The sequence below is a fragment of the Diospyros lotus genome, chromosome 9 (genome assembly GCF_014633365.1).
Source record: "Diospyros lotus cultivar Yz01 chromosome 9, ASM1463336v1, whole genome shotgun sequence".
Taxonomy (NCBI): Eukaryota; Viridiplantae; Streptophyta; class Magnoliopsida; order Ericales; family Ebenaceae; genus Diospyros; species Diospyros lotus.
In genome coordinates this window covers 36,736,125-36,747,436 of record NC_068346.1, presented here as the reverse complement: position 1 = coordinate 36,747,436, position 11,312 = coordinate 36,736,125, and the positions used below count along the sequence as shown (strand labels likewise).

General features: G+C 38.4%; 2 protein-coding genes and 1 non-coding gene across 3 annotated transcripts; 2 read left to right on the top strand and 1 right to left on the bottom strand.

The window, feature by feature from the left end:
- Positions 1-241: 241 nt before the first annotated feature.
- Positions 242-313, top strand: TRNAE-UUC (transfer RNA glutamic acid (anticodon UUC)). The gene has a single exon. It is a non-coding gene; the product is annotated as a tRNA-Glu (tRNA).
- A 647-nt stretch (positions 314-960) lies between these two features.
- LOC127810561 (uncharacterized) lies at positions 961-5,786 on the top strand. Its single transcript, XM_052350100.1, has 7 exons — positions 961-1,661; positions 2,280-2,423; positions 3,169-3,241; positions 3,947-4,052; positions 4,141-4,237; positions 5,107-5,202; positions 5,290-5,786. Exons 1-7 carry the CDS (start codon positions 1,179-1,181, stop codon positions 5,443-5,445), a joined length of 1,155 nt encoding a protein of 384 aa, XP_052206060.1. The 5' UTR covers positions 961-1,178; the 3' UTR covers positions 5,446-5,786.
- LOC127810562 (probable plastid-lipid-associated protein 4, chloroplastic) lies at positions 5,697-10,775 on the bottom strand. The gene is made up of 6 exons (XM_052350101.1): positions 10,347-10,775; positions 8,841-8,954; positions 7,346-7,444; positions 6,523-6,597; positions 6,325-6,392; positions 5,697-6,090 (listed from the first exon to the last, which is right to left on the bottom strand). The coding sequence occupies exons 1-6, from the start codon at positions 10,695-10,697 to the stop codon at positions 6,018-6,020; spliced, it is 780 nt and encodes a 259-aa protein (XP_052206061.1). The 5' UTR covers positions 10,698-10,775; the 3' UTR covers positions 5,697-6,017.
- Positions 10,776-11,312: the final 537 nt, after the last annotated feature.

The window sequence follows — 11,312 nt, the reverse complement described above, 5'->3', positions numbered from 1 at the left end:
AACTTTGATGATATTTCTGGCTCCTCTCTTGTGCCCTGGGGTGTGTGTGTAATGTTTGTGGCTGTGGGGACCAACTTTAATAGGAGTTTCACATAATAAGACTTAAAAAGAGAACATACTTGTACTGATAAAAGAATTCCTTCATATATAAATTTTACCGACAATAAGAAAAAATAGCGAAGGGAATTGTAGTTTCGAATTCAGGATATTAATAATAATAGCCCAAACACGAGACAACAAATCCGTTATCGTCCAGCGGTTAGGATATCTGGCTTTCACCCAGGAGACCCGGGTTCGATTCCCGGTAACGGAATGAGTCAGAAGTTAATTTTTTTGGTTAATAATTATTATAGTTGGGTGGTTCTGGGTTTTGTTAAAGTTGAAAGAAACAAGGAGGAGGTGGGCACACTCAGCCTCAGGTTGTTGTGTTTGTCTTTGTTTGTATTCGATGCATGCCCCCAAGGACGGACGCCAGCCAGCCAGCCAATGCGCTCAAACCAATGAACTATTTTCGTCATTTTTCGCTTCCATTTTGCTTCCTTCTGCCGCCGCCGCTTAATACTCACAATTGCTCGTGTTTGTGCTTGCGATTCCATTTCTAATTTCTAATCATAATCTTACATTTCAACTGCCTACCTCCAACCTCAAGGCTCAAGGCGGCTGCTGCTGCTGCTGCTGCTGCTGTAAATGTAATTTTTACCCCTTTTTAAAAAAAAAAAATAAAAAATGTGACGTTGGGAAGTCGGCACGGCACCGCTGTTTTAAAGAGTGAGAAAGAGCAGAGGGAGTTACGTAACAATGACAAGAACAACAATAATAATAATAAACAAATATTATTGACAGGTGGTTGGTAACCGTAGCATGCGACCAGCGTAGCGGATTCTGTTCCCATCAGAAGCCATTCCAAGGAAAGCAACTCGAGGAGGGGGAGGGGCTGGCTGTAAACTGTCCGTCTGGTTCAAATAAAAATCCAACGAACCACAATCTGTCCCCCCCCCCCTCTCTCTCTCTCTCAACAAATTAACATGCAAATTACGTGTGAGTGAGTGACTAATACAACAATAGACAGAGAGAGAGAGCAGATACAAATGAACCGTTAGAATCTGTTTTTTCCTTTCCTTTTGATTTGAAAGAATAAGAGAGCAGCCCCCGGGGACCAGTTTCTTCATCTTCCTTCCATGGCCTCCCTCTTCCTCCTCAACCCTCTGTCCCTCCGCCCCTCTAACCCTAACCCTGGTAGATTTCGTCTTCCTCTTCCTCCCAGAACTCGATTCCTCAATTTCTGCTCCCAGGACCCCAAGCGCCTCACCACCGACCCACCGCCCGGGAAGAAGTCCTTGGCGGTGGCCACCGGCGAGATTTTTCTAGGCCTCGCCTCGCGGATTATAAGGAGGCGAAGCGAGGACGCGAATTCGGCGGCGGCGGCGGCGGCTGAGGCGGAGAGGGGCTTTTCGAAGTCGTATTGGGAGGGGGGGATTGCGTCGGTGGTGGAGGACCCGGTGGAGCCGGAGGTGGTCTGGGAGCAGAGGCTGAAGGACGTGGAGGCCGAGAGGGGCCGCCGGGCCGTCACCAGCCCGGGCTTCAGCTTCTCTGCTGCCGGCCTTCTCTTCCCTTACCATCTTGGGGTTGCTCAGTTTCTTATTGAGAAGGGTTACATCAAGGTTACAATTCGCTCTACTCATTGCTCTTGTTTTCTTGGTGATGCTTGCTTCTACTTGTGCAGCTGATTCAATCAAAATAATAATAATAATAATAATAAATAAAAATCAGAATAATCTTCCTCACCACTAGTTGCTTGGAGAGTTTGTCACTGACCCTTATGATGGAGCTCTTAGCAACATTATTCTTATGTTTGGACACAATCTCGACCAATGTAAGAATGAAGTTAAGATTAAGAATTTACATTCTTCCTGTGAGGAGAAAAACACGGTTCCATCTCCGAATTGGATGGTGGAGAATTTTATCCCTGCATTTTTTTTTTTTTTGAATGATGTCTACATTCTCTAATTAGAAGCTATCAATTTTAAGTAGAAAGTTGTAGCCAAAATTAAGCAGGGATGAAGTTTCTTTCAGTTGACACTTCCTTCTGTTCCGATGACTTATAAACTTTTTGTTTCTGTTTTTCTACTGCTTTTGTAGCCTCTTTCTCATGGTGTATGCATATGCAATTCATGGTTTTTCATATGTGCCATTTATGCAGATCTTTAATCCAGAAGGGTTAGAACACATCCTTTGCTAAAGGAACTATTTTGTTAATTGTTATTATTATTATGGCACAGGACACCACACCTTTAGCTGGTTCTTCGGCTGGTGCTATTGTTTGTGCAGTGATTGCCTCAGGAGCCAGTATGCAGGAAGCCTTAAGAGCTACCAAAATATTGGCTGAAGATTGCAGGCTGAGAGGGACTGCGTTTCGTCTAGGGGTATGTGTATGCTCTGTTTTGCTTCTGTCCTCTAAGCAGGTTATGACCTCATTGACATTAGGTCAATTTCTGGGTGTTTGGGTGAGGTTCCACTCATGAAGCTGGTCCCGTAACTGAGACAGTTTTTCTCGTGCAGAAAATTTGTTTTTGTCATAATGTTGTATATTGAGATTGGCCGGCCTACCACTGTTTTGGATAAGAAAATGGAATGTCTGATTTACAAATTTTAAAAATTTCAAGGCCATGATAGACTATCCAGTTGTGCTATTAAGGCCAAGAAAAATGTAAAAATCACCACGTTAGATTATTGAATTTATTGGTAGTTTAAGTGTGCTTGCAGGATAAATTCCCATCTTCTGAATAATTCAAAATGTACAGCAGGAAATGCATGTTGTGCAACCAAAATCTTCATTTTTCTGTATGCAACATTATTTTGGGCACCTGGATTTGTTTTGTTATTGACTGTTTATTATTTAGGCAAGGTATGAATTCATAGTGATTATCCATTAAACCATTAAGCTTGTCCACATTTTCCCCATTTCAAATATGCTATTCTGCATTTTCTAATTCTAAAAGAGCAAATTAGGTGCATAAAGTTGCAAAAGATATTCCTGAATGCAAGCTTTTTGGCATTTCTTGATGAGACATTATGAATCTGACCTTTAGACATACAACAGCAAACTGCATATTCTTGTTTATGAATAGAGTTGTAATTATTTCATATGTTCAATATTTTTGTGTCCAGGCTGTTCTGAGGGATGTTCTTGACAAGTTTCTGCCTGATGATGTACATACTCGTTCTAATGGGAGAGTTCGTGGTGAGAATAATTCTTCCTCTCTTTGATGTATGCAGGTTGAGTAGTTCTGATATGCTTAGTAGCCTAGATCAGAGAGGCCCAACCCAGTGAAATTGAGAATATGTTAAGAGTTGGGTATGCATGACATAGAAAACAAATTCCCATTTTCTGAATATGAGAAATCTACTTCGAGTTGGACCTATGTTTGCCCATTTATGGCAGATATTGGTGCTAACACTCCCTCCTATATTTTTCGAGAAAGAGAATTGAACTACTTCACTTTGGGCTTTGGACAGGACTTTAACACAGAGCATAGACACAGATGTTTTCTTTAGCTGTTGTTTGTCAAGCAAGTACTCATCGTCCTTGGCATTAAGATCTTGCTCCAGGGCATCTATGGTCAGACATTGTATCAATTAAAAACTAGGTTACCTCTACCAAACCAAAAATAAATAAATAAATAAATAGAACTAGGTTATCTCTGATCATCATTCTATTGAGAGTTCCTTCTCTGCTTGCAGCTATGATGGCTCCTAGCTAGAATATAGTTTTTACCATGTTTTCCCATAATTCTTTTAAATGTTGTCTGGAATTTAACCACTTAAACTAGCCTAGGAATGGTATAAAATGTGGAACATAAAGATGCACCTTTTGATGTTGAAATATTAATTTCAATTGGCTTCTGTATGCAACTCCTTGATGGTTGAGTATTTGTTTCCCTCACAGTTGCTGTGACACAGATCCTTTGGAGGCCTAGAGGTTTGTTGGTCGATCAGTTTGACTCCAAACAAGATCTCATAAATGCAGTCTTTACTTCGTCCTTCATCCCAGGGTAAGTTTCTCTATATAACTTTTGTCTTTTCATATTAATATATTAGTTGTATTCAATGAAAGTTGAACTAAAATGTAAATCAGTGCAGATATCTTGCACCAAGACCAGCAACAATGTTCCGGAATCGACTTTGCATTGATGGGGGTTTGACATTGTTTATGCCACCCACATCTGCTGCTCAGACGGTATCTATCTTGTATATGAGTTTCTAGGTGTTTGTAAATAATTTTGTTGAAGATATACCAGGCATTGTTTAGTTTTCAGCAGCTGTCCTGTTTTTATTAAGAATTATTGTAAGTTTATAACTATCATGGGTGAAATTGCCCCTTTGATTATGTCAAATATTAGGAGTCCATGGGTATGGAATAGACTCAAGTCACTCAACAGAAGCACATTTAGCTTATCTCATAAACATTCATACTTTTTCTGTAAAGCTGACTGTCTGCTTCCCACTTCCAACATAGTTGGGATCCATTGGAGAGCTTTTTATGTTCACAGAATCGGAATTCCCTGATGTTTCCTGATATAAAGACAGAAATCTAAGCTTAATTTTGGGATATGCTTTATCTTTAGGCCTTTGAAATATCTTGTTTGTAATGCCTGTTGTTCTATACTGCATTTTAAAAAAAGGTTCTCAACCTAGTTTCTTTTCACATTTTTGTTTCATAGGTTTTTTTTTTTTTTGGTTTTGTTTTTTTAGGTATTTCATCTTTGAATTTACAATCTTTTAGCTTCTTAGTTATTGTCAAATTGAAGATTTAGCTACTTGTTGAGAGGCATCTCAAGTGGATTTGCTTTCTTCCCATGGAACATGGTACTGGCAAATAATCCACGCAGTATCATCCTTTGTTAGTCTATGATTGAATCTAAAATTGATATTTATTACTCTTGATAATCTTGTTTTGTTGGTTGGTGAGTTTTTCTTTAGGGTGGTTTCTGGTTCCTTATTTCTGTAGAAGGAAAAAAAAAAAGAGTACATTCTTCATGAAAGCATGAAAGTGGAATTTACTTTTCAGGGCAGTATATGATTGTCAAAGATATTACTGTTTTGCAGATTCGGGTTTGTGCTTTTCCAGTCAGTCGCTTGGGACTGCAAGGGATAGGAATTAGTCCTGACTGCAACCCTGAAAATAGGGCTACTCCAAGAGAGGTAATCTGAGAACTGGAACTATCGATGGTCCATCTCCTTTCTTAGAGATAAAACACCTGAATGTTATTCTGCTTGCTTCTATTTCAGCTTTTTAATTGGGCTCTTGAGCCAGCAGATGATGACATCCTTGACAAGCTCTTTGAGCTTGGATATCTAGATGCGGCTGTGTGGGGTAAAGGTAATCCAGTTGAGGAAATTGTTAGAGATGATCACCCACAAGTTGAGAATGGTGCAATTGTATAACACAAATAAGTCATCAATCTATTTGGGGATGAAGATGGATGGGAAGGCAGCACAAGTGCACTCTGGCCATCTTGTGTGCTGCGACTTTGGATGGGTGAATGGTAGTTGGTCCACTTGAATGCTGTTAACTTGCAGTTTGCAGATTAGTGGCTCTCTTCTTTTTCTATACAGTTAGATTTTCCATCTTTTGTAAGCTATGAAAGGAAAGAAAGATGTTGGGAGGGAATACAAAAGTAGAAGGCATCAGAACATAGGATTTCAACCAATATGGTGCTTAAATAGCTCTTTGTACTCAGTGCACAATGATTTGAATTCAACATGCAAGACCAATATTTTGTGTATAGCTTACAATCTGCTAAAGAAAGGTTGGATGCAAGTATACATACATACAGTTGCCAAACAAGGCAGGTTGAGTTGATCACCATTATATATTGAAACTAGTACACTAAGCATTTGAGCATAGGATGATGGGTGCCTTATCTTCAAGAAACGAGCCTTAGCTTCGATTCCATGGCCAAGTTCCTCAAATTGCAATTCAACCTTAGGTCATCGGTGACCAGTGCCGCCCATCATTACAGAGGAACCCTGTAGGATGGATCCACCATTTTCAGTACGAACAAGTTTCCTTGATTGCCCCGTGATATTCTGCAAGTTCAAAGAAGGGACATGATCATGAATGATATTATTGGAAGCACTTGGTGCCACTAGGGAAAAGAGAGAGAATTTCTCTAGGATTGCCTGGCTAGTTAACAATGACACTCCAAATTGCAGCACATTCACATTTACAAGCTTTCTAGTGGCAAGTTTTGAAGCAGTAACCATGAGCTAATAATTATAAAACTAATCATGATGAGTTAGAAAATGCAGTTGAGGGCTCACCGCAACTCCTCATCCAAGTATGTGATTTCCAGCTGACCACGCCCGCTTCCACGTGACTTTATGGGTATCTGTGCATTGAAAATCAGGTTGGAAATCTGGTAGTAACAAAAGGCCTTCTAAATTCAAGCTTACATTATTCAGTATGGATATGATCATGATTGATCAAATATGGGGTCTTGATAGAAACAGTTCACTCACCACGCCAGCAATTTTGAAATTGTCAAACTTGACAGCTACCCTACTTGCACTTAGGGGCACTAAATTTGCTGTGGCCTGCAAAATAATGATAGATCAACTGTAAACCATAGTAAGCCTAAGAACATCAGAAATTTCTAACTGGACAGCAGAAATATGTATAAATTAATTTTTTAAAAAGATGCATGGTAACCTTTTCTGCTTAGGCCCTGGACGATAAGATCAACCCCAAGATGCAACATTTGTTCCTCAGTGCAAGGGCAGGAAAGGGGAATCAATCTCATGGGTTGTCACGGTCCCATGACCATATATCACAACCAACAACTGAAGTAGTTTATTATCTTAGTTCAAGGGAATTCTTGAGGGCAAACCTTGGTAGCAATGGACCAATAGTAAAGTTGATTCTTTGTAATTGGAAGGTCATGGGTTAAAGTTGTGAAAATAACCCCCTTGCAAAGGATAAAATTGTGTATTAAAATCTCCCAATTCTCACAAAGCAAGGAACCTCGTGCACCGGAGGCGTGCTTTTAGTTGAGGGGAATATTTAAGAGTCATGGTTTTTCAGACAGCACAGCAAAGATTATTTATCAATGATAAAAAAGATATGCCTTCCACAGGAGATGTATTAAGACAGCCAGGTGTTTTATGTGCAAGGCAATTCCAAGTGAGAAAAGTTATCATTTAATCAAAAAAAGAACAGCATAATAACACCTTTGACCATGCTGGAATGCGGAACTTACTATCTCAATATCCACTATGGAATCAGTATTATTAATCAGGAGTTTATCCAAGCAGCTACACACACATATTGAACTAGAAGAAGCACCTGATTGAAGAATGGCCAAGTTTCCATATTTTGAGCCCTCAATGTATCCACGTTAATTGCTTGGTAGATTTTTCCATTTGGTCTAAACAGTTTTGGTCTCTGTCACAAAAAAGACTCTTTCAGACTCTGTCATTAAGATTGAATAAACACATAAAGACAACATCAGGAAAGAATACAGATATAGCCATTTGTGTGATTCACATTCCAAACATGAAAGAAAAGAAAAAGGAACTAGAATAAACAAAATATCATAAGACGAGTTCCATGTAGATTATTGTTTGTTGTTGTTCTGATGGGATGTGGAGTTGGTTCATCCTCCTTACTAGGTCCCAAATTACTAGGGCTATTAGCATTTACCACAAGGCTAGCCTCTAGATAGAGTTTTTAAATGCAGCAAAGGGCCATGTCCCTTGGATTTTGTTTGGGACAGATCTAGAAATGGAGCAAATGAAAATGAGGAATGAAATGAAAAACTTTTCTCCTTGTTTGGCAGTGTAGGGGATGGAAAGTAATGTTAAATGTATGGAAATGGATAGAATGGAAGGATATTAAACAACAAATCACCATTAACACCCTTTTAATCGAAAGATAAAGTGTGATTAAGTTAAGGGCAAATTTAGACTTTTAAAAAATTATTAAGGTTAATCTTGTCAAGACGCAATTTCCATTCCATCCAATCTCCCCTACCCAATTCAGGGGAGAACAAATAGGTCCTTGTAGGAGAATGAATGAAAGTGTTTCAACCATTTTCATTTCATTCCATTACTATTGTCTCTCCCAGATGAGGAGAATCCTCTTCCATTTCCTTTGCATCCCCCTCTCCCACAAACTCTGTTAATAAAGACATATTAGTTTCCGGTGCCAGAAAATAGCTATTGCAGAAGCCTTCTATCATCTGAAGCACCAGCCCAATCAGCGTCTATGAACTATGGTGTCAGGCCATAAAATCAACTAACAAATAGAAACCCTGAGAAATGGGCTGAATCTCTCAGCAGATTACTCCGGCTGATCCTACCTTGTGGGATTAAGGCTTATAATTGTTGTTGGTGGTGGTGGTGAAGAATGCTCAACCACCAACCCTTTTTAAACAATTCTACTTCTCTTCCATCTCTGATTTTTCAACTTTTTGAAAGAAAAACATATACATTTTTTAAATTGAGTTGTGAGCAGTGATAGGAGTAAGAGTAACCATTCATATAGCATCAAAAGTTAACTCATTTTGGAATTCTACATGCCAGTAGGGCACATACAGGTGCGACTAATAGAATAAGTTGGGTGATGGTGTTAGGCTTTTGTGTCAGTATCAGTAGACGATTTTTAGCATCCAGTTAGGGCAGTCTATGCTCAGAATTATTTGTTCACTTAGAAAAAGAAACTGAAACGATGCATTGATCCATAGAAAATGCAATGCCAAGAGTTTTTTGCTTCACATTACAGGACAGGCGATTCAAAAAATTGAAAATTTTGCATCAATTAAAGTAACATTTTTCCAGACCTGAGTTCCCAAAATTGAGTTAGATGTTGTATATAAGAGCTCCCATTTTCCATTCAGCAAGGAAGACTTGAGGGGCTCCTTCACTTTGTTAATTGCTTCAAGGTTTTGTGCAATCTGAACAAGAAAAGAAATGCAAAAGACTTGGGAATTAATAGAATACTAGTAATATGAGACTAATTAGCCCATTAACCCAGAGGGCACATATGCAGTGTAACCAATCAATCACAAGCACCAGATACTCTATTAACCTACTAACTTGAGTTAAGGTTCTTCCGCTTGTAAGTGTATCAAAACAGCAATTTTCAAAAAGTAATGACATAACAAAGAACACGTCAACAAATATATTTTAAATGTATGTATGTAAATAATTACTATTTCTTCATTTTGACATTATAAATACCTTCAGAAAGTTCAACCAGTAGATAAGCTAAAACTTACACAGTTCATGAAAAATTAGAGGAGAAAGCCTACTAGATACAAATGCGCATTCTTTATTATTTTATAATGGATTCCAAGACATTCTTTCAGACTTGAAATGTGGGTCTAAATTGTTTTGGTTATAAAATGCATGTCCTTGTTATGAACATGTCCAGTTCTGAAAGTAAAAGTATTTGACACTTTCAGACAAGTGTTGCCATCCAATGTGATACATCACATCCTAGAAGGCATTTGGTTCTTATGGTGTACACATCTACCAAAAACCTAGAAGTGAAATTGGTGCCAGGGATTTAGAAGGATAGGATATTTTAGGAATATGAAAGAAACATGGCAGGAAGAACCGTGAAAGAAACCAGTTCACAAAAAAACTGGGACAAGCAAGCGTATTATAGAACTCTTGATAATACAAGTCATTCTCCAGAATATGAACTTGTTTCCAACATTTGGCAACCATACTAGAAATCTTTCTTTCTTTTTGCTAGGTTGCACTAGAAAACTTTTGTTACTACTGCATAAACAAAGATGCTTCTCAAAAATTGTTTTAGTTTCCTTGAAAGAGAATCTCTGATTCAATATCACCCAGGCAATTCCCATGTTGAGTTGGTTTGATTCAAAATTCAAATAAAGGCAGAGTCTCGGTGTTAATAAGATTGGATCTCAAATATGAGAGGAACTGCATTGGCATCAATAATAGCTGCCAAAACAGATGAAAAATGGTCCTTTTCACTTGGCTCATTCAGGTAAGCTAATATATACCTAAGCGGTGATGCTATAGTGCATAACCCTAAAGCTCTTCATCCATCCTTCCAGTGCAATTGAGAATCATTTTCTGTATGAACATTATCTCAGCACAAAGAAGAAAAAAGAACTAGAAAAGAAAATTCACAACTTCCAATGACTCATTAGCTTAACAAAATTCCCAAATCCTGTAATTTAATCATCCCTGCAGCAATCCCGAACACGAATCATTCCAAATCTTCCGTCAAGTCAATAATTCAGAAGACCATCAAAAAACCCCAGTTGAACATCAAGGCAAAGTAAATAGCCACCAAAACAAGATCAACTCACCCGATCGATACGCTCTTGGTCTTGGGGAGTTGCATCCGCGCCGCGATCCAGAGGAGCTATGGCGTCCAGAAGCTCCTCCTTGAGGCTCTCACCGTCTCTTTCTTTGGTCAAAAAGGAAGAAAGGAATGAAACCCTAGTTCTCCTCTTCTCACGACCTGAAGACTCCAAGGGTTCGAGGTTGATCCTGGGTATGGACTGGACGCGAATCAAGCTGGTGTTAGGTCTTTTGGGCGACAAGGCTATTGGATTCGGCGACGGTGCGATGCTGCTTGCTGGAGATGATGAAGAAGTGTTAGATATACTGAAGAGCAGAATAGCAGATGAACGAGAAGAAGAGGACAAGATCGCCATTGTTGGATTGTGAATTCAGCTTGATTACAAAAGTAGGCTTTTCCGAGTTCTGTTTCAAATCAAGAACGTGGATAGCCTTTACTTCGTCATCACTTGCAGTTACTTCCCGCCAATAGCTCCTCCAATCTGCCACGTGGCATTATTTGCAGGATAATAAGAGAGAACGAGTTAAACAATTAAAAAATAATATTTTTACATTAATATATTATATTACGTGTCTAATTAATATAAATATACAATAAATTAATATAAGAATATCCCACAAAATATTACCTCATAAATTTTATCAAAAATTCTATTGGAAATAAAATAATAATATTTATTTTAACTAAGTCTTTTTTTTTTTTTTGGTATAATTTTGAAGTCAAGCTTTTCTAGTTAAGGGGCCTAGGAATCGATACGATGATTGGTTTAGCTAGAGTAGCTAGCCTACGAGCACCTATAGAATTTGTTAGTGAGACTTTAATCTATAAAAGAATTAGAATCACACCATTTACTTGAAAATGGAGATGGAAAAGATAATAATGGAGTTTTAGATTTTATTTGATTAATCTTTTGTGAATCCATATATACTGATTAGTACATATAGATTGAGTAAAACTTGAAGAGATCATT